This window comes from Somniosus microcephalus, unplaced genomic scaffold, assembly GCF_052327205.1.
Source record: "Somniosus microcephalus isolate GS21.2 unplaced genomic scaffold, FLI_Smic_1.0 scaffold163, whole genome shotgun sequence".
Lineage (NCBI taxonomy): Eukaryota > Metazoa > Chordata > Chondrichthyes > Squaliformes > Somniosidae > Somniosus > Somniosus microcephalus.
The window spans coordinates 61,514-88,473 of NW_028225350.1; the positions used below are offsets into that span (position 1 = coordinate 61,514).

At 46.6% G+C, this 26,960-nt stretch overlaps 1 protein-coding gene across 1 annotated transcript; it reads left to right on the forward strand.

Annotated features, from left to right (window-relative positions):
- The first annotated feature begins 740 nt into the window (after window positions 1–740).
- Window positions 741–26,034, forward strand: LOC147082168 (uncharacterized). The gene is made up of 4 exons (XM_085980428.1): window positions 741–1,358; window positions 4,601–4,762; window positions 21,160–21,807; window positions 25,981–26,034. Exons 1-4 carry the CDS (start codon window positions 741–743, stop codon window positions 26,032–26,034), a joined length of 1,482 nt encoding a protein of 493 aa, XP_085836554.1.
- Window positions 26,035–26,960: the final 926 nt, after the last annotated feature.

Genomic DNA, 26,960 nt, shown 5'->3' on the forward strand with positions numbered 1-26,960 from the left:
TTTCAATCCATTTTTAATATACAGATTTTTTAAATTCATTCAATATGGATGTCACTGGCAAGGCCAGCATATATTGCCAATCCCCAGTTGCCCATTGAGAAGGTGACGTTGGGCCGTCTTCTTGAACCTCTGCAGTCCGTGTGGTGAAGGTACTCTCAGAATGCTGTTAGGTGAGCAGTTCCAGGATTTTCACCCAGCGATGATGTAGGAACGGCGATATATGCCCAAGTCAGGATAGTGTGTGATTGGAGAGGAATTGGGAGGTGATGGTGTTCCCATGCACCTGCTGCCCTTGTCCTTCTCGCTGGTGGAGGTCCCGTGTTTGGGAGGTGCTGTCAAAGTTCTAGTTGAGTTGCAGATGTATAAAGTCACTATTTCACCCCTCTCCCTCCCACCTCACTCTCTCTCCTCCCATAGAGGCCAGAGTCTTGTGTAGGCCCAGACTGGGTGGCGGGTTCCCTTCCCTGAACGGCATTACTGAACCAGTTGCATTTTTATGACAATCTGGCAGCTTTCATGGTCACTTTTTTCTAGTGCTGGTCCCACAAATTCCCAGATTCATTCAGCTCGCTTTCACAACCTGCCTTTGTGTTTCTGTGGGTTCTCTCTCACCCTCCCTTTTTGCTGTTTTAAATTCATTTTACGGTGTATTAGAAGGGAAAGATTTGCAGACGGGAAACTCAAACCAAACATCACTTCAAGTTCTGACAGACTGTCTCAATTCATCAGGACCTTTTAGCATGGTAGCAGAAAGCACCGTTCAGAGCGTGGATAAACCGTACAAGTGTTCTTTGTGTGGGCGAGGCTTCAGCCGATCCTCTGGCCTGTCAAGACACAAGCGCAGTCACACCAGGAAGAGGCCTTTCACCTGCTCAGAGTGTGGGAAGGGATTTACACAGTCATCCCACCTGCTGACACACCAGCGTGTTCACGCCGGGGCAAGGCCATTCACCTGCTCCGAGTGTGGGAAGGGAATCATGTGTTCATCCCACCTGCTGAAACACGAGCGCACTTACACTGAGGAGAGGCCGTTTACGTGCTCCATGTGTGGGAAGGGATTCACTCAGTCATCCAGCCTGCTGGCACATCAGCGAGTTCATACTAGAGAGGGTCCGTTCACCTGCTCTGGGTGTGGGAAGGGATTCACTTGTTTATCCAACCTGCTGCAGCACGAGCAAGTTCACACTGTAGATAGGTCATTCACCTGCTCTGAGCGTGGGAAGGAATTCACTCGGTCGTCCCACTTGCTGACACAACAGCGAGTTCACACTGCGGAGAGATCGTTCACCTGCTCCAAGTGTGGGAAGGGATTCAGTCAGTCATCCCACCTGCTGCAGCACCAGAGAGTTCACACTGGGGAGAGGGCGTTCACCTACTCCGTGTGTGGGAAGGGATTCACTTGTTCAACCAACCTGCTGAAACACCGGTGAGTTCACAAGTGACTGCAGAGATTGCATTCTGCTGTTGTTGCTGCTGTTAATTACATCCAGGACAGAATTGTGTTCAATTTGATAGTTGGAGTTTGTTTCTACTGATGTTAATAACCCCTGTAACTGGGCTGGAGTTTAATATTTGGATATATGTCCAATAAATCAGTTTTCTTTAAACACATTGTTCTTGATTTTTGTCATTCCCACCTGAGTGTTTAGCATCACCTGGCTGGAGCTCAGAAACGACAGTCTGGGGGGAGGATCGTACGGCGGGAACAGAACTACAGCCTGGACACAGTCCTTCAGGGCCACACTGAGAGGGCCAAATGGCACTTTGGTCTATCTCGTCTCTTCATTGACAGCAATGTCCCCGTGCAAGTTAATCTTGAGGCCTGTAAGGTCCAGGGGATTTCCACCCAATGGTGTTTAAAGTGATTGGATAGGTGCTCTGTGAGCCCCTTGCCCGTGACTTCAGCTCAGTAGAGTCAGGGATTGCTCCCTGAGATTGGAAGGTAGCTCACGTAGTTCCCATTTTCCAAATTGGGGACAAATCAAAGCCAGGGACTAGAGGCCCATCAGTGCGATATCGATCACAGGGAAGGTGGCTGAAGAAATCCTAAGAGATCTAGAAGCCCATCAGTGTGATATCAATCACAGGGAAGGTGCCTGAAGGGATCCTAAGAGAACTAGAGGCGCATCAGTGTGATATCAATCACAGGGAAGGTGCCTGAATAGATCCTAAGAGAGCTAGAGACCCATCAGTGTGATATTGATCACAGGGAAGGTGCCTGAAGAGATCCTAGGAGAACTAAAGGCCCATCAGTGTGATATCGATCACAGGGAAGGTGTCTGAAGGGATCCTAAGAGAACTAGAGGCCCATTAGTGTGATATCGATCACAGGGATGGTGCCTGAAGAGATCCTAGGAGAACTAGAGGCCCATCAGTGTGATATCGATCACAGGGAAGATGCCTGAAGGGATCCTAAGAGAACTAGAGGCCCATCAGTGTGATATCGATCACAGGGAAGGTGTCTGAAGGGATCCTAAGAGAACTAGAGGCCCATTAGTGTGATATCGATCACAGGGATGGTGCCTGAAGAGATCCTAGGAGAACTAGAGGCCCATCAGTGTGATATCGATCACAGGGAAGATGCCTGAAGGGATCCTAAGAGAACTAAAGGCCCATCAATGTGATATCGATCACAAGGAAGGCGCCTGAAGGGATCCTAAGAGAACTGGAGGCCCATCATTGTGATATCGATCACAGGGAAGGTGCCTGAAGGGATCCTAAGAGATGCTGTTTTCGATCACGGGGAAAGGGAAGGAGCCATTAGAGATATTCAACATGGTTTCCAGAAAACAAGGCCAACGTGCTTGAATTTTGTGAAGAAGTTGCTGGGTTGGGGGATGAGGGGGAATGCGGTTGACATTGTCTACCGCAGGGGAGTCAATCTCATTTTCCATGGTGGGTCAAATCTGATATCCTGGCCCTTGGCGAGGGCCACATTCATCAAAAGTTATTAAAATAGGAATAAATGAAGAATAACTGTATCAATACTTTGAATCATAGAATGGTTACAGCACAGAATGTGGCCATTCGGCCCGTCGAGCCCATGCCTGCTCTCTGGAAGAGCACCTCAGCTATTCCCACTCCCCCGCCCTTTCCACAGAGTCCTGACATTTTTTCCCTTCAGGTCCTTATCCAAGTGCCTTTTGAAAGCCACGATTGAACCTACCTCCCCCACCCTTTCAGGCAGTGCATTCCAGATCCTAACCACTCGCAGCGTAAAAGCTTTTTCTTACATCACCTTTGTTTCTGTTGCTAATCACCTTAATTCTGCGTCCTCTTTTTCTCGACCCTTCCGCCAATGGGAACAGTTTCTCTCTCTATATACTCTGTCCAGACCCCTCATGATTTTGAACACCTCTATAAAATCTCCTCTCAATCTTCTCTGCACTAAGGAGAACAACCCAATCTTCTCCAGTCTATCCATGGAACTGAAGTCCCTCGTCCCTGGAAGCATTCTTGTAAATCTTTTCTGCACCCTCTCTAAGGCCTTCACATCCTTCCTAAGGTGTGGTGCTCAGAATTGGACAGAATACTGCAGAAATGTTCTCCAATTAAATATTGGGAAGACTGAAGCCATTGTTATCGGTCCCCGCCACAAACTCAGTTCCCTAGCCACTGACTCCATCCCTCTGCCCAACATCTGTCTGAGGATGAACCAGACTGTTCACAACCTTGGTGTCATATTTGACCCTGAAATGAGCTTCCGACCACATATCCACAGCATAACAATGACCGCCTTTTTCCACCTCCATAACATCGCCCGTTTCTGCCCTTGCCTCAGCTCATCCGCTGCTGAAACCCTTATCTGTGCTTTTGTTACCTCTAAACTTAACTATTCCAGTGCACTCCTGGCTGGCCTCCCACATTCCACCCTACATAAACTTGAGGCCATCCAACACTCGGCAGCCCGTGTCCTAACTCGCACCAAGTCCTGTTCATCCATCAACCCTGTGCTCGCTGACCTACATTGGCTCCCGGTTAAGCAATGCCTCAATTTCAAAATTCTCATCCTTGTTTTCAAATCCCTCCATGGTCTTGCCCCTTCCTATCTCTGTAATCTCCTTCAGCCCCATAATGCCAACGAGATATCTGCGCTCCTCTAATTCTGCCCTCTTGAGCATCCCTGAGTATAATTGCTCAACCATTGGTGGCCATGCCTTCTGTTGCCTCGACCCTAAGCTCTGGAATTCCTTGCCTAAACCTCGCCACCTCGCTACCTCTCCTTTAAGATGCACCTTAAAACTTACCTCTTTGACCAATCTTTTGGTCATCTGCCCTAATGGTCATCTTTATGTGGCTCGATGTCAATTTTTTTGTCTTATAACCCTCCTGTGCAGCACCTTGGGACGTTTTACAATATTAAAGGCGCTATATAAGTACAAGTTGTTGTTGCACTCAGCCAGATTCAGTTCCTCTGGAGAGAAGGGGAGAAACAAAATAACAGATGGTGTCATGAATGTTGTTTTTAGACAGTAAGGATGGAGGTAGAGTTTTTAAAATCGAGAATTTACAGTTCAGGAGGGTCAGAAGTGAAAAAAAATGTGTAGAGACAAGCTTTGTCTTTTCCGAATTTCTATCATTTTGTAACCACCATTTGCAGGGTATTATAAGGGGAGGATCTGCAGATGGAAACTCGAACCAAGCATCACTTCAAGATCTGACAGATTCACTGGATTCATCAGGAGCTGAATATCTTTGGCATTTGGATATGGAAGGAAAAGAACAACAATCACAGCGGGGTGAAACAGCACACATGTTATGTGTGGGTCCACCTTTAGCAAATCGTCTAGCCTGTGAGACTCGTACACCCACCTGAATCAACAATGTAAATGTGGGGACAGTGGGAATGGATTCAGTTGCCCGTATGAGGGGCAAACTCATCGAAACAGTTCACCAGGTGATTGTGGAAAGAGATTAATGGGGACAATGCATTCACTGCTCTGTAAGTGGAAAGGGATTCAATCGATCATCACATTTACTGACACAGCAGTCACACCGGAGAGGGACGGCTTAGATACTTCACGTATGGGAAGGGATTGACTCCGTTGTCTCAGCTGTTGATACTCCTGAGTGTCCACATTGAGAACAGTTGCTGCAAATACTCTGATTGTGAGAAAAACTTTCAAAGTTCAAAGCAGCTGATGCACGATCAGCGCATTGATACTGGAGAGAGACTGTTTCAATATCCTGTGTGTGGGAAGAAATTCACCCCACCTGCTGAGACTCCAGTGAGTTCACATGTGACTACAGGGGTTTGGATTCTGTTATTAATCACATCCAGGACTGAACCATGGCACAACGCCCGGATTTATTGATAAAGTTTCTCTCAGTGGGATCACAGAAACTCATTCTCCATTCACAATGACAGCGCTGTTCCCCAGCATGCCCCACGGGGACAATGTGCCCATTGACACTGGAGGAGGCCAGTGCGCAGGCGCATTGCCCGCCTGTAGTTGGAGCATGCGCAGTGTCACTATGATCAGACCCAGGCAAGTGGTGGAAACGGACAGAGCGTGGAGACGTGGTTTTCGCGCCGATTACGGGTGCAGGGAGGTAACGCACTCGCCGGGTGAGCTTCATAAACACCTAGCGTAGGCCGCAAACCCCGATTGAGAACCTTCAGGTTCCCCATATGCAGCTCCGAGGCTTTTTCCCATATTAGGCCCAGGTTAACGGTGACCACTAGTACGAGAGCAAAATACTGCAGATGTTGGAAATCCGAAATAACAACAGAAAATGCTGGAAAAACTCAGCAGGTCAGGCAACATCCGTGGAGAGAAATTTGAGTTGACGTTTCGGGTTTGACCCTTCTTCAAAACTGGAGAGAAAAGGAACTGGATCGAAGGCAGGGCTGCGATCGGACAAAAGAATAAAAGAACCAAAAGAAGTAAAAGAGATTAGAAGCTAGACGAGATGGTAATAGGCTGGGATTAGGTGTAAAGTGTACTGGCAGGGCAAAAGATAGCTGCCAGGTGTGAGAGAGAAACAAAAGGAAAGGGGGGGGGAGGAAAGGAGTGCAAAAATATAAGTAAAAATGAAATAGGGGCCGAGGTTATGATCTGAAATTGTTGAACTCGATATTGAGACCGGAAGGCTGCAGAGTGCCTAATCGGAAGATGAGGTGCTGTTCCTCGAGTTTACGATGAGCTTCCGTGGAACAGTACAAGAGGCCAAGGACGGTGAGGTCCGAGTGGGAATGGAGCGGTGAATTGAAATGACAGGCGACCGGAAGCTCGGGGTCACCCTTACGGACTGAACGGAGGTGTTCCGCAAAGCGGTCACCCAATCTGCGTTTGGTCTCCCCAATGTAGAGGAGACCGCATCGTGAGCAGCGAATACAGTATACTAGATTGCGAGAAGTACAAGTAAATCGCTGTTTCACCTGGAAGAGGTGTTTGGGGCCCTGGACAGTGGGGAGGGGCGAGGTATAGGGGCAGGTGTTACATCTCCTCCGCTTGCACGGGAAGGTGCCAGGCGAAGGGGAAGGGCTGTTTGGGGTGATAGAGGAGTGGACTAGGGTGTCTCGGAGAGAGCGGTCCCTGCGGAATGCTGAAAGGGGAGGGGAGGGGAAGATACGTTTGGTGGTGGGATCACTTTGGAGGTAGCGGAAATGCCGGAGGATGATCCGTTGAATGTGGAGGCTGGTGGGGTGAAAGGTGAGGACAAGGGGAACCCTATCGTGGTTCCGGGAGGGAGGGGACTCGACTTCTCCGTCTCCATCTCTGGGGATAGGTTATCAACCAATATTTACTACAAGCCCACTGACTCCCACAGCTACCTGGACTACACTTCCTCCCACCCCGCTTCCTGTAAGGACTCTATTCCATTCTCCCAGTTTCTCCGCCTCCGCCTTATCTGCTCCGACGATGCCACCTTCCACACCAGTGCTTCAGACATGTCTTCCTTTTTCCGCAACCGAGGATTCCCCTCTACCGTGGTTGACACTGCCCTCGACCGTGTCAGTTCTACCTCCCGTGCCCTCACCCCTGCCCCTCCCTCCCGGAACCACGATAGGGTTCCCCTTGTCCTCACCTTTCACCCCACCAGCCTCCACATTCAACGGATCATCCTCCGGCATTTCCGCTACCTCCAAAGTGATCCCACCACCAAACGTATCTTCCCCTCCCCTCCCCTTTCAGCATTCCGCAGGGACCGCTCTCTCCGAGACACCCTAGTCCACTCCTCTATCACCCCAAACAGCCCTTCCCCTTCGCCTGGCACCTTCCCGTGCAAGCGGAGGAGATGTAACACCTGCCCCTATACCTCCCCCCTCCCCACTCTCCAGGGCCCCAAACACCCCTTCCAGGTGAAACAGCGATTTACTTGTACTTCTCGCAATCTAGTATACTGTATTCGCTGCTCACGATGCGGTCTCCTCTACATTGGGGAGACCAAACGCAGATTGGGTGACCGCTTTGCGGAACACCTCTGTTCAGTCCGTAAGGGTGACCCCGAGCTTCCGGTCGCCTGTCATTTCAATTCACCGCTCCATTCCCACTCGGACCTCACCGTCCTTGGCCTCTTGTACTGTTCCACGGAAGCTCAACGTAAACTCGAGGAACAGCACCTCATCTTCCGATTAGGCACTCTGCAGCCTTCCGGTCTCAATATCGAGTTCAACAATTTCAGATCATAACCTCGGCTCCTATTTCATTTTTACTTATATTTTTCCACTCCTTTCCTCCCCCCCCCCTTTCCTTTTGTTTCTCTCTCACACCTGGCAGCTATCTTTTGCCCTGCCAGTAAACTTTACACCTAATCCCAGCCTATTACCATCTCGTCTAGCTTCTAATCTCTTTTGGTTCTTTTATTCTTTTGTCCGATCGCAGCCCCGCCTTCGATCCAGTTCCTTTTCTCTCCAGTTTTGAAGAAGGGTCAAACCCGAAACGTCAACTCAAATTTCTCTCCACGGATGTTGCCTGACCTGCTGAGTTTTTCCAGCATTTTCTGTTGTTTTAACGGTGACCATCTTTGTAAAGGAAAGCTGAAGTTTTGTGTGTCGCAATTTTGCTTCAGTGAGCGGTATAGCGCATGCGTGGCCATGTTTGCAAAGTAACCATTGGTGGGCGAGGCTTCAGGGTCCCAGTGAGTGTAGAACTGAACCCAGCCAGTGTCAGCACCTTCAGGGGAGGAGGGAGGGGAACCAGTGAGTGCAGAACTGAACCCAGCCAGAGTCAGCCCCTTCAGGGGAGGAGAGGGAGGGGAAGTAGTGAGTGAACTGAACCCAGCCAGAGTCAGTACCTTCAGGGGAGGAGGGAGAGGGGAACCAGTGAGTGCAGAACTGAATCCAGCCAGAGTCGGCACCTTCAGGGGAGGAGAGGGAGCGGAACCAGTGAGTGTAGAACTGAACCCAGTCAGAATCAGCACCTTCAGGGGAGGAGAGGGGAACCAGTGAGTGAACTGAACCCAGCCAGAGTCAGCACCTTCAGGGGAGAGGGAGGAGAACCAGTGAGTGCAGAACTGAACCCAGCCAGAGTAAGCACTTTCAGGGGAGGAGAGGGAGGTGAACCAGTGAGTGAACTGAACCCAGACAGAGTCAGCAGCTTCAGGGGAGGAGGGAGGGGAACCAGTGAGTGTGGAACTGAACCCAACCAGAGACAGCACCTTCAGGGGAGGAGAGGGAGGGGAACCAGCGAGGGAACTGAACCCAGCCAGGGCCAGCTCCTTCAGGGGAGGAGAGGGTGGGGAGCCAGTTAGTGTGGAACTGAACATAGCCAGAGTCAGCACCTTCAGAGGAGGAGTCATAGAGTCTTAATGACACAGAGGAGGTCATTTGGCCCATCGAATCCGTGCCGGCTTTCTGTACAGCAGTCCATTCAGTCCCATTCCCCCGCTTGAACGTCGTAGCCCTGCAAGTTTATTTCCCTCGAGTGCCTATCCAGTCTCCCCTTGTAAACATTGAGTGTCTCCGCTTCCACCACTTCCATCGGCAGCGAATTCCAGGCCCTCGCCACTCCCTGCATAAAAACGTTTTTCCTCACATCTCCCTTGTATCTCTTGCCCAAAACCTTAAATCTGTGTCCTTCTAGTCCCTGTAGCATCAACTAGTGGGAGCAGCCTTTCCCCGTCTAGCCTATCCAAACCCATCATAATCTTGTACACCTCTATCAAATCACCCTTAACCTACTTTGCTCAAATGAAAACAAATCCAGCTTCTCCAACCTGTCCTTGTAACTAAGATCCTCCAACCCCAGAACCATTCTGGTAAATCTCCTCTGCACCCTCTCATGTGCCTTCACATCCTTCCTAAAGTGTGGTGACCAGAACTGGACGTAATACTCCAGTTGTGGCCTAATCAGCGCTTTATAAAGGTTCAGCATAACTTCTGTACTTTTGTACTCAATACCTCTATTTATTAAGCCCGACATCCCATATGCTTTGTTAACCACTCTCTCAATATGTCCTGCCACCTTCAGGGACCTATGCACATTAACTCCCAGGTCCCTCTGTCCCTGCACACTCTTTAAAACTGTGCCATTAAGTGTATATTGCCTCTCCCTGTTCCTTCTGCCAAAATGCATCACCTCACACTTCTCTATATTAAATTCCATCTACCACTTGTCTGCCCATTCTGCGAGCCTTTCTATGTCCTGTTGCAATCGATTGGTATCATCCTCACTTTGCCAGACCCCCCCAGGCCAGAACTGGATGAAAGGTCATCGACCTGAAACGTTTACTCTGTTTCTCTCTTCACAAATGCTGCCTGATCTGCTGAGTGTCTCCAGCATTTTCAGTTTTTATTTCAGATATCCAGCATCTGCAGTATTTTCTTTTTGTATTAGTGTAGAACTGAACCTAGCCAGAGTCAGCACCTTCAGGGGAGCAGAGAGAGAGGAGAACCAGAGAGTGTAGAACTGAACCCAGCCAGAGTCAGCGCCATAAAGGGAGGAGAGGGAGGGCAACCAGTGAGTGTAGAACTGAACCCAGGCAGAGTCAGCACCATCAGGGGTGGAGAGAGAGGGGAATCAGTGACGGTATAACTGAACCCAGCCAGAGTCAGCACCTTCAGGGGAGGAGAGGAAGGGGATCCAGTGACTGTAGAACTGAGCCCAGCCAGAGTCAGCACCTTCAGGGGAGGAACATAAGATAAGAACATAAGAAGTAGGAGCAGGAGTAGGCCATACTGCCTCTCGGGCCTGCTCCACCATTCAAAAGGATCATGGCTGATCCGACCCTAGACTCACGTCTAATTCCCTGTCCGCTCCCCATAACCCTTAATTCCCTTATCAGCTAGGAAACTGTCTATCTCCGTTTTAAATTTATTTAATGTTGCAGCTTCCACGGCTCTCTGAGGTAGCAAATTCCATCGATTTACTACCCTCTGAGTGAAGAAGTTTCTCCTCATCTCAGTTTTGAAACGGCAGCCCTTTATTCTAAGATTATGCCCCCCTAGTTCTAGTCTCACCCATCAGTGGAAACATCCTCCCCGCATTCACCCGATCAAGCCCCCTCGCAATCTTATATGTTTCGATAAGATCGCCTCTCATTCTTCTGAATTCCTCATAAGTCAACCCCCTCATCTCTGGAATTAGCTGAGTGAACCTTCTCTGAACCGCCTCGAGAGCAAGTATATCTTTTCTTAAACATGGAAACCAAAACTACGCAGTATTCCAGGTGTGGCCTCACCAGTACCCTGTATAACTGAAGCCAGACTTCCCTGCTTTTATACTCCATCCCCCTTGCAATAAAAGCCAAGATTCCATTGGCCTTCCTGATCACCTGCTGCACCTGCATACTAACCTTCTGTGTTTCATGCACCAGGACCCCCAGATCCCTTTGTACTGCAGCACTTTGCAGTTTCTTTCCATTTAGATAATAACTTGCTCTTTGATTTTTTCTGCCAAAGTGCATAACCTCACACTTTCCAACATTATATTCCATCTGCCAAATTTTTGCCCACTCACTTAGCCTGTCTATGTCCTTTTGCAGGTTTTTAATGCCCTCCTCACTCACTGCTTTCCCTCCCATCTTTGTATCGTCGGCAAACTTGGATATGTTGCACTTGGTCCCCTCCTCCAAATCGTTAATATAGATTGTAAAGAGTTGGGGTCCCAGTACTGACCCCTGCGGAACACCACTAGTTACTGATTGCCAACCCGAGAATGAAACATTTATCCCAACTCTCTTTTCTGTTAGATAGCCAATCTTCCACCCATGCCAGTATATTACCCCCAATCCTGTGATTTTTTATCTTGTGCAGTAATCTTTTGTGTGGCATCTTGTCAAATGCCTTTTGGAAGTCCAAATACACCACATCCACTGGTTCCCCTTTATCCATCCTGTTTGTTACGTCCTCAAAGAATTCGAGCAAATTTGTCAAGCATGATTTCCCTTTCATAAAACCATGCTGACTCTGTCCGATTAAATTATGCTTATCCAAATGTCCTGTTACTGCTTCCTTAATAATGGACTCCAACATTTTACCAACCACAGATGTTAGGCTAACTGGTCTATAGTTTCCAGCCTTTTGCCTACCTCCCTTTTTAAATAAGGGCGTTACATTAGCAGTTTTCCAATCTGCTGGGACCTTTCCTGAATCCAGGGAGTTTTGGAAAATTCCCAACAATGCATCTGCAATCCCTACCGCTACTTCTCTCAAGACCCTAGGATGTAAGCCATCAGGTCCAGGGGATTTATCCGCCTTAAGTCCCATTATCTTACCGAGTACCATCTCCTTAGTGATTTTAATCATGTTTAGCTCCTCCCCTCCCATAGCCCCCTGTTTGTCCAGTGTTGGGATATTTTTAATGTCCTCTACTGTAAAGACTGAAACAAAATATTTGTTCAGCGTAATTGCCATCTCCATGTTCCCCACTACTAATTTCCCGGTCTCGTCCTCTAAGGGACCAACATTCACTTTAGCCACCCTTTTTCTTTTTATATAACTGTAGAAACTCTTGCTATCTGTTTTTATATTTTTTGCTAGTTTACTTTCATAATCTATCTTCCCTTTCTTAATTAATCTTTTAGTTATTCTTTGCTGGCTTTTAAATGCTTCCCAATCTTTTATCCTCCCACTAGATTTGGCTACTTTATATGCCCGTGTTTTTAGTCGGATACTATCCTTTATTACTTTACTTAGCCACGGATGGCTGTCTTTTCTTTTACGCCCCTTTTTCCTCAGTGGAATATATTTTTCTGAATGTTGTGAAATATCTCCTTGAATGTACACCACTGCTCCTGTACCACCTTACACCTTAATCTATTTTCCCAGTCCACTTTAGTCAACTCTGCTCTCATACCTTCATAGTCTCCTTTATTTAAGCTTAGTATGCTGATTTGAGATCCAACTCTCTCACCCTCCAACTGAATTTGGAACTCAACCATGTTATGGTCACTCATTCCAAGGGGAACCTTTACTAGGACATTTTTTATTAATCCTGTTTCATTACACAGGACCAGATCTAAGATTGCCTGCCCCCTGGTTGGTTCAGTAACATACTGCTGAAGGAACCCGTCCCTAATGCACTCTATGAACTCTTCCTCAAGGCTGCCCTGCCCAATTTGATTTGTCCAGTCAATATGAAAGTTAAAATCTCCCATGATTATATCTGTTCCCTTATTACAAGCCCCAACTATTTCTTGATTTATACTCCTACCAATAGAGTTGCAACTGTTAGAAGGCCTATGGACTACGCCCGCTAGTGACTTTTCCCCCTTATTATTCCTTATCTCCACCCAAACTGTTTCACTTTCCTGATCCTTTGACCCAATATCATTTCTCACTATTGCAGTGATTCCATCCGTTATTAACATAGCCACCCCACCTCCCTTTCCTTCCTGCCTGTCCTTCCTAATAGTCAAATACCCCTGGATGTTTAGTTCCCAGTCATGGTCACCTCGCAGCCATGTTTCTGTAAAGGCCACCAGATCATACCCATATGTAGTTATTTGTACCGTCAACTCATCTATTTTGTTACAAATGCGTGCATTCAGATAAAGAACTTTTAAATATGTTTTGTGACAATTTATTCCTGCTTTTACCCCCTTTACTATTTTACCTTTATATATTCTGTCCCTTCCTGACACGCTCTGGTTTTTAATTTCCCCACTGCTACTTTCCTCTATTGCCTTCTACGCTGACATTTTTATTTTTTGCTCTCTTGAAACCTCCCCCCCGACGAATTAGTTTAAAGCTCTCTCTACAGCCCTAGTTATTCGATTTGCCAGGATTCTAGTCCCAGCACTGGCCAATTGAAGTTCATCCCAACGGAACAGCTCTCTCCTGTCCCAGTACTGGTGCCAGTGTCCCAAGAAGCAAAACCCATTTCTCCCACACCAGTCTTTCAGCCACGCATTTAACTCTCTGATTTTATTTACCCTAGCCAAATTTGCTCGTGGCTCAGGTAGTAATCCAGAGATTATTACCCTTGTGGTTCTGCTTATTAATTTGGCCCCTAGCTGCTCATACTCCCTTATCAGAACCTCTTTCCTTGTCCTATCTATGTCGTTGGTACCAACATGGAACACGACAACTGGATCCTCCCCCTCCCACTCCAAGTTTCTCTCCAGCCCAGAGGAGATGTCCTTAACCCTGGCACCGGGCAGGCAACACAACCTTCGGGACTCTCGCTCTTGGCTGCAAAGAACCCTATCTATCCCCCTTATGATACTATCCCCTACCACTACAACATTTCTTTTTACTCCCCCCACTTGAATGGCCACCTGTTCCACGGTGCTGTGGCCAGGTTGCTCATCCTCCCTGCAGTCCCTGCTCCTGTCCTCACAGGGAGTAAGAGCCTCGAACCTGTTGGACAAGTGCAAGGGCTGCGGCTCCTCCAACACTACCTCCTGGAGCCCCGTACCTGCCTCACTCATAGTCACACCCTCCTGTCCCTGACCACGGACTACATCTGAATTAGTTAATCTAATTGGTGTGACTACTTCTTGGAACACAGAGTCCAGGTAACTCTCCCCCTCCCTGATGTGTCGCAGTGTTTGAAGCTTGGACTCCAGCTCATCAACACGGAGCCGGAATTCCTCGAGCAGCCAACACTTACTGCAAATGTGATCACCATGAGCATCAATGGTGTCCACCAGCTCCCACACATTGCAGCAGTAACACATCACCTGCTCTCCCATTCTATGTAATTAATTAAATTTATCAATATTATTTTTAAATACCCTCTGCCCTGATTCTAGATGATGCATATCACACCTTAGAAACTATAAACCGCAGAGTTTAAGTTTAAAAAGAGAGAAATACTCACCAACCAATCACTTACCTGCTTTCTGGTGACGTCGCACTTCGATTATTTTTTACTGCTCTCCTTCCCTCTGAGTTCCGAGTTCGGAGACTGGTACGCCTTACCTGGTCTCTGGAGCCTTTTTATAGCCCCGCTGCCACCGCTGAATTCCTGCCGACGCTCTGAGGCCTTACCTGATTTCTGGAGCCTTTTATAGCCTTTTATAGAGAGGGAGGGGAACCAGTGGGTGTAGAACTGAACCCAGCCAGAGTCAGCACTTTCAGGGGAGGAGAGGGAGGGGAACCAGTGAGAGTAGAACTGAACCCAGCCAGAGTCAGCACCTTCAGGGGAGGAGAGAGAGGGGAACCAGTGAGTGTAGAACTGAACCCAGCCAGAGTCAGCACCTTCAGGGGAGGAGAGGGAGGGGAACCAGTGAGCGTAGAACTGGACCCAGCCAGAGTCAGCACCTTCAGGGGAGGAGAGGGAGGGGAACCAGTTAGTGTGGAACTGAACATAGCCAGAGTCAGCACCTTCAGAGGAGGAGTCATAGAGTCTTAATGACACAGAGGAGTTCATTTGGCCCATCGAGTCCTTGCCGGCTCTCTGTACAGCAATCCAGTCAGTCCCATTCCCCCGCTCGAACCCCGTAGCCCTGCAAGTTTATTTCCCTGAAATGCCTATCCAGTCTCCCCTTGTAAACATTGAGTGTCTCCGCTTCCACCACTTACGTCGGCAGCGAATTCCAGGCCCTCACCACTCCCTGCATAAAAAGGTTTTTCCTCACATCCCCCTGTAGCTCTTGCCCAAAACCTTGAATCTGTGGCCCCTAGTCCTTGTATCATCAAGTAGTGGGAACAGCCTTTCCCTGTCTAGCCTATCCAAACCCATCATAATGTTGTACACCTCTATCAAATCACCCTCAAACTCTGCCCAAATGAAAACAAATCCAGCTGCTGCAACCTGTCCTTGTAACTAAGATCCTCCAACCCTGGAAGCATTCTGGTAAATCTCCTCTGCACCCTCTCAAGTGCCTTTACATCCTTCCTAAAGTGTGGTGACCAGAACTGGAGGCAATACTCCAGTTGTGGCCTAATCAGCGCTTTATAAAGGTTCAGCATAACTTCTCTACTTTTGTACTCAATACCTCTATTTATTAAGCTCAACACCTCAATTCTTTGTTAACACTCTCTCAATATGTCCTGCCACCTTCAGGGATCTATGCACATAAACTCCCAGGTCCCTCTGTCCCTGCACACTGTTTAAAACTGTGCCATTAAGTGTATATTGCCTCTCCCTGATCCTTCTGCCAAAATGCATCACCTCACACTTCTCTGTATTAAATTCCATCTACCACTTGTCTGCCCATTCTGCGAGTCTTTCTATGTCCTGTTGCAGTCGATTGATATCATCCTCACTTTGCCAGACCCCCTCAGGTCAGAACTGGATGAAAGGTCATCGACCTGAAACGTTTACACTGTTTCTCTCTTCACAGATGCTGCCTGATCTGCTGAGTGTCTCCAGCATTTTCTGTTTTTATTTCAGATATCCAGCATCTGCAGTATTTTCTTTTTGTATTAGTGTAGAACTGAACCCAGCCAGAGTCAGCACCGTAACGGGAGGAGAGGAAGGGGAACCAGTGAGTGAACTGAACCCAGCCAGAGTCAGCACCTTCAGGGGAGGAGAGGGAGGGGAACCAGTGAGTGAACTGAACCCAGCCAGAGTCAGCACCTTCAGGGGAGGAGAGGGAGGGGAACCAGTAAGTTAACTGAACCCAGCCAGTGTCAGCACCTTCAGGGGAGGAGAGGGAGGGGAACTTGTGAGTGTGGAACTGAACCCAGCCAGAGTCAGCACCTTCAGGGGATGCGAGGGTGAACCAGTGAGTGTAGAACTGAACCCAACCAGAGTCAGCACCTTCAAGGGAGGAGAGTGAGGGGAACCAGTGAGTGTAGAACTGAACCCAGCCAGAGTCAGCACCTTCAAGGGAGGAGAGGGAGGGGAACCAGTTAGTGTGGAACTGAACATAGCCAGACTCAGCACCTTCAGAGGAGGAATCATAGAGTCTTAATGACACAGAGGAGGTCATTTGGCCCATCGAGTCCGTGCCGGCTCTCTGTACAGCAATCCAGTCAGTCGCATTACCCCGCTCGAACCCCGTAACCCTGCAAGTTTATTTCCCTGAAATGCCTATCCAGTCTCCCCTTGTAAACATTGAGTGTCTCCGCTTCCACCACTTACGTCGGCAGCGAATTCCAGGCACTCGCCACTCCCTGCATAAAAAGGTTTTTCCTCACATCTCCCTTGTATCTCTTGCCCAAAACCTTAAATCGATGTCCCCCTAGTCCTTGTAGCATTAGCTAGTGGGAACAGCCTTTCCCTTTCTAGCCTATCCAAACCCAACATAATGTTGTACACCTCTATCAAATCACCCTCAACCTCCTTTGCCCTAATGAAAACAAATCCAGCTGCTCCAACCTGTCCTTGCAACTAAGATCCTCCAACCCTCGAACCATTCTGGTAAATCTCCTCTGCACCCTCTCAAGGGCCTTCACATCCTTCCTAAAGTGTGGTGACCAGAACTGGACGCAATACTCCAGTTGTGGCCTAATCAGCTCTTTATAAAGGTTCAGCATAACTTCTCTACTTTTGTACTCAATACCTCTATTTATTAAGCCCAACATCCCATAGGCTTTGTTAACCACTCTCTCAATATGTCTTGCCACCTTCAGGGACCTATGTACATTAACTCCCAGGTCCCTCTGTCACTGCACACTCTTTAAAACTGTGCCATTAAGTGTATATTGCCTCACCCTGTTCCTTCTGCCAAAATGCATCACCTCACACTTCTCTGTGTTAAATTTCATCTACCACTTGTCTGCCCATTCTGCAAACCTTTCTATGCCCTGTTGCAGTCGATTGGTATCATCCTTACTTTACCAGATCCACCCCCCCCAGGTCAGAACTGGATGAAAGGTCATCGACCTGAAACGTTTATGCTGCTTGATCTGCTGATTGTCTGCAGCATTTTCTGTTTATTATTTCAGATTTCCAGCATCTGCAGTATTATCTTTTTGTATTTGTGTGGAACTGAACCTCGCCAGACTCAGCACCTTCAGGGGAGGAGAGAGAGGAGAACCAGTGAGCGTAGAACTGAACCCAGCCAGAGTCAGCACCATAAAGGGAGGAGAGGGAGGGGAACCAGTGATTGTAGAACTGATCCCAGGCAGAGACAGCACCTTCAGTGGAGGAGAGGGAGGGGAACCAGTGAGTGAGCGGAACCCAGGCAGAGTCAGCACATTCAGGGGAGGAGAGGGAGGGGAACCAGTGAGTGAACTGAACCCAGGCGGAGTCAGCACCTTCAGGCATCGAGAGAGAGGGGAACCAGAGAGTGTAGAACTGAACTCAGCCAGAGTCAACACCCTCAGGGGAGGTCAGGAAGGGGAACCAGTGACTGTAGAACTGAACCCAGCCAGAGTCAGCACCTTCAGGGGAGAAGGAGGGGAACCAGTGAGTGTAGAACTGAACCCAGCCAGAGTCAGCACCTTCAGGGGAGGAGAGGGAGGGAAACCAGTGAGCATAGAACTGAACCCAGCCAGGGCCAGCACCTTCAGGGGAGGAGAACCAGTGAGTGCCAATGGTAGGGGAGAAAACTGGGAGCAGAAGATTGAGTGTATTAGGGATGGGTTTCTTGAGCAGTATGTAACTGAACCGACCAGGGGGCAAGCAACCTTAGATTTGGTCCTGTGTAATGAGACAGGATTAATTAAAAATGTCCTAGTAAAGGATCCCCTTGGAATGAGTGACCATAACATGGTTGAGTTCCATATTCAATTAGAGGGTGAGAAGGTTGGATCTCAAACAAGCGTGCTGAGCTTGAATAAAGGAGACTATGAAGGTATGAGAGCGGAATTAATGAGAGTGGACTGGGAAAATAGATTAAAGGGTAAGACGGTACATGACCAGTGGTGTACATTTAAGGAGTTATTTTACAACTTCCAAAAAAAATATATTCCAATGAGGAAAAAAGGGTGTAAAAGAAAAGATAGCCATCCGTGGCTAAGTAAAGTAATTAAGGATAGTATCCGACTAAAAACAAGGGCATATAAGGTAGCCAAATCTAGTGGGAGGATGGAAGATTGGGAAGTCTTTAAAAGACAGCAAAAAATAACAAAAAGATTGATTAAGAAAGGGAAGATAGATTATGAAAGTAAATTAGCAAAAAATATAAAAACAGACAGTAAAAGTTTCTATAGTTATATAAAAAGAAAAAGGGTGGCTAAAGTAAATGTTGGGCCCTTAGAGGATGAGACCGGGAAATTAATGGTGGGAAACATGGAGATGGCAAAAACACTGAACAATTATTTTGTATCAGTCTTTACAGTAGAGGACACTAAGAATATCCCAACACTGGACAAACAGGGGGCTCTAGGGGGGGAGGAACTAAATACAATTAAAATCACTAAGGAAGTGGTACTTGGTAAAATAATGGGACTCAAGGCGGATAAATCCCCTGGACCTGATGGCTTGCATCCCAGGGTCTTGAGGGAAGTAGCGGTAGGGATTGTGGATGCATTGGTAATAATTTTCCAAAACTCCCTGGACTCGGCAAAGGTCCCGGCAGATTGGAAAACTGCTAATGTAACACCATTATTTAAAAAGGGTAGTAGGCAGAAGGCTGGAAACTATAGACCTGTTAGCCTAACATCTGTGGTTGGTAAAATGTTAGAGTCCATTATTAAGGAGACAGTAACGGGACATTTGGATAAACACAATTTAATAGGGCAAACTCAGCATGGTTTCATGAAGGGGAAGTCATGTTTAACAAATTTGCTTGAGTTTTTTGAGGAAGTAACATACAGGGTGGATAAAGGGGAACCAGTGGACGTAGTGTATTTAGACTTCCAAAAGGCATTTGACAAGGTGCCACACAAAAGATTATTGCTCAAGATAAAAAATCACGGGATTGGGGGTAATATTCTGGCATGGGTGGAGGATTGGCTCTCTAACAGAAAGCAGAGAGTTGGGATAAATGGTTCGTTCTCAGATTGGCAACCAGTAACTAGTGGTGTTCCGCAGGGGTCAGTGCTGGGTCCCCAACTCTTTACAATCTATATTAACGATTTGGAGGAGGGGACCGAGTGTAACATATCAAAGTTTGCAGATGATACAAAGATGGGAGGGAAAGTAGTGAGTGAGGAGGACATAAAAAACCTGCAAAGGGACATAGACAGGCTAAGTATGTGGGCAGAGATTTGGCAGATGGAATACAATACTGGAAAGTGTGAAGTTATGCACTTTGGCAGGAAAAATCATAGAGCAAGTTATTATCTTAATGGCAAGAAACTGGAAAGTACTGTAGTACAAAGGGATCTGGGGGTCCTGGTGCACGAAACTCAAAACGTTAGTATGCAGGTGCAGCAAGTGATCAAGAAGGCCAATGGAATGTTGGCTTTTATTGCTAGGGGGATGGAATATAAAAACAGGGAGGTATTGCTGCAGTTGTACAAGGTATTGGTGAGGCCGCACCTGGAATACTGCATACAGTTTTGGTGTCCATACTTAAGAAAAGACATACTTGCTCTCGAGTCAGTACAAAGAAGGTTCACTCGGTTAATCCCGGGGATGAGTGGGTGGTCATTTGAGGAGAGGTTGAGTAGATTGGGACTCTACTCATTGGAGTTCAGAAGAATGAGAGGCGATCTTATTGAAACATATAAGATTGTGAAGGGGCTTGATCGGGTGGATGCGGTGAGGATGTTGCCAATGATGGGTGAAACTAGAACTAGGGGGCATAATCTTAAAATAAGGGGCTGCTCATTCAAAACTGAGATGAGGAGAAACTTCTTCACTCAGAGGGTGGTAGGTTTGTGGAATTTGCTGCCCCAGAAAGCTGTGGAAGCTACATCATTAAATAAATTTAAAACAGAAATAGATAGTTTCCTAGAAGTAAAGGGAATAAAGGGTTACGGGGAGCGGGCAGGAAATTGGACATGAGTCTGGGTTCGGAATGGTCATGGCCCTGTGGGTAGTGGAGCGGGCCCAGGGGCCGTGTAGCCTTGTTCTGCTCCTACTGTGTTTTAATTCTGTTAGATTTCAGGAGATGGTTTTATTCCTGATCCTGGCTGGGGTGGAGATCGCCTTTACAGAAGGTAAGTACTGTAGAAAATATAGGGACAGAGTGATCTCCTGGAAGAATTTCGATCGCCTAGATGGGTCGGAGAGGAATTTCCCAGATTTTTTTCTCCCAAATTGGCCATTGGGTCTTTATCTGGTTTTTCGCCTCTCCCGGGAGATCACATGGGTTCGGGTGGATGCAGAGTGATAGAAGATTTGAGGTTAGGATCAGATCAGCCATGATCTTATTGAATGGTGGAGCAGGCTCGAGGGGCCGATTGGCCTACTCCTGCTCCTATTTCTTATGTTCTTATGTGTTCAGATGTGCGATAGTTTTGGATTTTAATGCAGGGCAGAGGGACAATGTGTGGAAGGGGGATTTGCAGCTTTGGGGGAACAAGAGAGGAAAGAATGTTCCAATGAAACTAGAATTTCCTTCTCTGAATTTCTATCCTGTATTTACAGTCATGAGTGTTGTAAACTCCTTTTACAGGGTATTAGAAGGGGTGGATTTGCAGACGAGAAACACAAACTAACCATCACGTCAAGATCTGACAGTCACTCGATTCATCAGGACCTGAATATCATCGGCCTTTGAATGTGGAAGGAGAAATGTTTCTGTTCTGTCTGTGAGAAAAGATTTCAAACATCAGTGTGACTGGAAAAGCATCGAGACGCACACGCCCGAGTGAGAGTGTTCCAGTGCACTGCCTGTGGAAAGAGCTTTAACAAGTTGCACAGCCTAAAAAAACATCGCTCCATTCACAGCGGGGAGAAACCGTACACGTGTTTTGTGTGTGGACGAGGCTTCAACTGATCGTCCAACCTGGAGAGACACAAGGACACCCGCACCACGGAGAAACCGTGGAAATGTGGGGATTGTGGGAAGGGATTCAATTACCCGTCTGAGCTGGCAATTCATCGGCGCAGCCACACCGGGGAGAGGCCGTACATCTGCTCTGAGTGTGGGAAGGGATTCACTTGTTCATCCAACCTTCTAACTCACCAGCGAGTACACACTGGGGAGAGACCGTTCACCTGCTCTGAGTGTGGCAAGGGATTCACTTTGTCATCCTGCCTGCTGACACACCAGCGAGTTCGCACTGGGGAGAAGCCGTTCACCTGCTCCGTGTGTGGGAAGGGATTCAATAATTCATCCCACCATCTGAGACACCAGCGAGTTCACACTGGGGAGAGGCCGTTCACCTGCTCTGAGTGTGGGAAGGGATTCACTCAGTCATCCAACCTGCTGAAACACCAGCGAGTTCACACTGGGGAGAGTCCGTTCACTTGCTCCGTGTGTGGGAAGGGATTCAATAACTCATCCCACCATCGGAGACACCAGCGAGTTCACACCGGGGAGAGGCCGGTCACCTGCTCTGTCTGTGGGAAGGGATTCACTCTTTCATCCAGCCTGCTGAAACGCCAGAGAGTCCACACTGGGGAGAGTAAGTTCACCTGCTCCGTGTGGAAATGGATTCACTCGGTCATCCCACCTGCTGAGACACCAGCGAGTTCACTCTGGGGAGAGGCCGTTCACCTGCTCTGTCGGTGGGAAGAGATTCACTCAGTCTTCCAACCTTCTGACACACCAGCGAGTTCACTCTGGGGAGAGGCCGTTCACCTGCTATGTCTGTGGGAAAAGATTCACTCAGTCATCCAACCTTCTGACACACCAGCGAGTTCACTCTGGGGAGAGGCCGTTCACCTGCTCTGTCTGTGGGAAGGGATTCACTTGTTCATCCCACCAGTGACACCAGCGAGTTCACTCTGGGGAGGGGCCGTTCACCTGCTCTGAGTATGGGAAGGAATTAACTTGTTCATCCCACCTGCTGAGACACCAGCGTGTTCACAAGTGACTGCAGGGGTTGGATTCTGCTGTTTATTGCTGATGTTAATCACATCCCGACTGAATCATGTTCATTCTGACATTTGGAGTTTGTTTCTGCTGATGTTAATAACCCCTGTAACTGGGCTGGAGTTTAATATTTTGATATTTCAAATAACACAGTATGTCGATATTTGATGTCTCCAAGATAAGAGGAGACTAACTGATGTCCTGTTACTGACTGCTCCATTTTTGAGCCTTTTCTCCTTTCGAACTCGAGATTATTTCAGTTCGCATACCTTCGGTTACTGTCATGGACAAGTCCCAGCTCCACATACCTTCCAGAGTGCGTCTCCTACCGTTGGTATCCAGGGAAGGTCTCGGTAACATTCGTGGGATCACCAAACACAAAACCCAGTCTGTTAATCACTTTCAGCTACTGGACTTAGCGTGTGTCCCACAGCATCTCTCTCACCTTCGATGTGTGAATAGAGCATCACGCCTGCAAACCTGCTTTCAATTTGAATTTGAATCCACTCAGCAAGTGTATTTAAAAAAACACGTACAAGTAAACAGATCACATCAAATAATTGGCAAAGATTTAGAGTCAACAAGATGAACAAGTGAACACATCATGGCCCAATACCCCAGCTCTATATTCACAGGAGAAAGTCTGTTATCTAACTCTTCGAGTGGACAGAGTAGAGAAAGATCCCGACTCTAAGAACATCTCGATTCTGTTGTAAATATCTTTCAAATCCTGACTGGTCCAATCTGTCGGTTTCCTTTCAATTGAAGTGAATGGAAGATGAGAGGGGTTTTGGCATATGGACCTCGGTTAATTCAGCTTCTGAAAGGTGTCCATGTTTAGTTCATTCGATATCGGGGAAAATGTGGTTGGTATCATTAGAGAGAGAGAGAGATTTCACTGAGCAACAGCTGGTGTTTGCAACCAACTGGCCTTGGACATTTTCATCATAGAATGTTTCGATCAGAAATATGATGTTGGGATAAGAAAAATCTGGAGACTAGTGGTTTGTGCTGCCCCAGGAAAGCCACAGTGTTTTTACCTGCTTCTAACGTTGTTGATGTGTGTTGAAGAAAATGCAGACTTGTGTCTCTGGACTGTGCAGTAGCCAGAGACGACCATATTAGGCAATGCCAGCTCCAGTTTGAAAAGAGGTTGATGGCAGAGCAAGAGATCCAGCAGTTTTAAGAATTTATCTCCCGTTATCGGCAGACATCGTATGTTGCAGTTATTGGGTTAAATTATTGGGATCGATTGTTATAGAATTGAATTGTTATAGAATGGAAAAGTAGTGAAGTTATGCTAAACTTGTATCGAACCTTGGTTAGACCACACTTGGAGCACTGTGTACAATTCTGGTCGTCATATTATAAAAAGGATATAGAGGCACTGGATAGCGTGCAGAGAAGATTTACAAGGATGATACCAGAAATGAGAGGGTATACTTGTCTGGAAAGGATGGACAGGCTGGGTCTCTTTTCTCTTGGAAAAAAGAAGGCTGAGTGGTGACCTAATAGAGGTCATTAAAATTATGAAAGGTTTTGATAGAGTAGATACAGAGAGAGTGTTTCCACTTGTGTTGAAGAGCATAACTAGAGGCCATCAATATAAGATAGTCACCAAGAAATCAAATAAGGAATTCAGGAGAAACTTCTTTACCCAGAGAGTGGGGAGAATGTGGAACTCGCTACCACAGGGAGTGGTTGAAGCGAATAGTATAGATACATTTAAGGGGAGGCTAGACAAGCATATGTGGGAGAAGGGAATAGAGGGTTATGCTGATAGAGTTAGATGGGGAAAGACGGGAGGAGGCTCGAGTGGAGCATAAATGCCGGCATGGACTTGTTGGGCCGAATGGTGTTTCTGTGCCGTATATCCTGTGTAATCCTATTTTCCAAGACACATTGCTCGAAGGGGAAGATAAATGACTCGCATCCAAACGCAATTGTTACTTTTGTCTTCTTTGTAAAATCACAAAGTCTGGGCATAATTTGTTTGTGAAATTTAAATTGATGATATGGACTAGAAGTAATTGAATCAGGAAATGTATTATACAATGATGTGCATTTTGAAATTGTTAATTGAAGTGTTAAACATGAGCTTGAATCTGTCAACTAGATTATGTTGTTAGGATAAAATTTGGTTTAAGGGATATAAAGGGGTCCTCAATATTCGACCGGTATAAAACTATCTGAAAGGTACCATTTAGTCTTGTTAGCTGGGAAACGAAACGCAAAGCATCATAGAATACTTGGCTATATTAACCCTTTTTAGACTAACATAAATAAAATTTAGCTGACCAAAGGCATTCTGAAATGTTGCTTGTTATTATAACCTGGAAACTGTTTAGAAAGAGCCTGTTCTTGGAAGAGATAAGAGTACAAAGGCATGATTAAGAAGTAGCAGCAAATAAGGCCTTGAAGAAGTAGTCAGCCAGCTGCATAATTCAATGTGGTTTTGTATCCAGCTAGCCATGTCTCTGCTGGAAAATACTTTCCCATACAGATAACAAAAGTAAGAGATAGCTCATGAATATGAAGCCTCCTACAGTCGACAAGCTTTTTACTGATGTATTCAGGGGGTATGAGAGTTTGAAGGACAGGCTTAATAGTTGATTGATTAGCCATGTAAACCAATGAAGTATCAATATTCCCATGTATACACCCCATTAGTAATAAGTGGGTGTTGTCTAATAAACTATAAACTAAGCTGTATTGTCACTTTTCCTCTGAGAACGGTGCCTCCACCTGGGGTTGGCTGAGGTGGTTCACCCGTGTGCACTCGTAATAAACTATTGATCTGGGTAACACCTGAGTCTGTTAGTTCTGTTTTACCATTCAGATTTTCCTCGCTTACAGCTTGGTGTCAGAAGTGGGATACCACCGGACTGCTGATCGATCTTCCGCAACGACATACACGGAGGGGGTGGGTAGCAACATTCACCCTTAACGTGTCCGCGGGGCAGATCGGGGTAGCGGTGTTATAAAGAACAGCGAGTTAAGGAGCAACAGGCTTCAGGTGTGGACCAATAGGACGAGTTTTAGGGTACAAACAGACCCGAGGAGTTTAGAAACTCTCGGGTTGGAAAAGTGCTGGGTGGGAAAAGCGCTTTGTGGGAAAAGCCAGGAAAAGCTGCTGAGTCACCGATTAAAAAAAAAAAAAGAAGGAAAAAAAAACTTAAAGCTTTACGAACATGGAAGTTATTAACATCTGTGCTGAGGCAAATGAAATACAAGATTTGCTGAGTGAAAGGAACCTTAAAAAATGCTGGAATTTTAGTTTGTGTGAAAGTGTGTTAAAGTGTTAATATTTTCCTGACTATGAATGTTTAAGAATTTACAATATTCCTTTGTCTGAAAGTATGTCCTTAAAAAAAAAGAAAAATGTCTGTTGTGTGTTTTAGCTCCACCCACTTCTCTGTGTTTAAAAAAAAAAGCATTTAACCCTTTTGTCTTGTCTTGGATTTTGGAAGTTTTAAGAATGCAAATAAGATTATGCCCCCAGAATTGGAAAAACTTTGAACTAATTTAAGTTAAGCTGGTGTGTAAAAAAAAAAACTGAGAAGAACAAAAACAATTTGTTTAACCAAAGATTAAGTTCCAGTCTAAGATTTAACCTTGTAGTTGCGGTTGCTATGGTGAAATCTTCCAAAGCAGTTTGACTTGATTTGTTTAAATGTTGAAAAACTAATTTTTCTCCAGTTATATTCAATGTTTTTACATTATTTTGGAAAGACATCTGAAGAAAGGACAATAAGAAATATGACGTAATTTACTGTTTTCTGCAAACATGTGCTATTTTTTGTTGTCTGTTCATTGTTGATGCAGAGGATGGGCTTCGGCTTTGAAGTTACAGTTGCCGGTGTGCCTGGAAGAAAATGAATTTGAATGTGAATGTTTGCAGGGCATGAGTGATTGTTTCTTTGTTGAAATGGCTTCCTTCTTTCTTTTCAAAGTGATACTGGTTGGTTGAAAGGGGGATTGATTTGGATTGATTTGGAGTTGTGAGGTGGGTTAACCTATTGAAGCTAGACTTTCATTGTGGCCACGGGATGTGGATTGATGTAGTCCGAATTGAATAAGATAACTCCGCTCCACAAGAACATCCGATAGTGATAGGTCCCTCTACAATATTTGATTGACTACAGTACTGGGAGCCCTGCAGAATGCGGGACTAAAGGTAAACCCTAGAAAGGTACAGGTAGGGAAGGACGAAGAAACCTACCTTGGATACATAATAACACAAGGGAAGAGACAAATGCCCGAAGACAGATGGGAGGGGCACTAGGACCAAGAGGAGCAGCATGCAACCACTGGCTGCATGCTTTGATTTATCACAGTTCCGTACTTACAAGCAGCTAGAGATGGCAGCAGGAAGGGACCGCTTTATCCCAGAATATGTAGAAATGGCCCAGCCTATACAGGATTTGATCAAAGGGAGAAACCATCCCAGGAGCTGGTGGACTGGGGCCCCGACCATGAAACACCTTTTGTAAAGTTAAACAAGCCCTCGTAAGTGCTCCTGCCCTGGGATTACCAGACCAGAATAGGCCATTCCACATCTATAACTACCACAGTAAGGATCATTACAATGGCAACGGACAGGTTAAAAGGGAAGGTCGTCCAGAAGGAAGCCTATCGGCTCAGGTAGCAGACTTGGCGGCTCTCACCGAAGCCCTGAGGTTAGCCGAAGGAAAAAGTGTAAACATATACAGATAGTCGGTATGCCTTTGGGGTGGTGCCTGATTATATGGTAGCCTGGAGTAGGCGAGGATATATGACATCAGGAGGAGGACCCATAAGACACG

Coding starts and splice junctions, on each gene's coding strand:
- LOC147082168 (XM_085980428.1), top strand. CDS start 741: ATGGTAGCAGAAAGCACCGTTCAGAGCGTGGATAAACCGTACAAGTGT. Junction 1,359..4,600: donor ACCAGAGAGTTCACACTGGG/GAGAGGGCGTTC, acceptor CACCATTTGCAG/GGTATTATAAGGGGAGGATC. Junction 4,763..21,159: donor AAACAGCACACATGTTATGT/GTGGGTCCACCT, acceptor ACCACGGAGAAA/CCGTGGAAATGTGGGGATTG.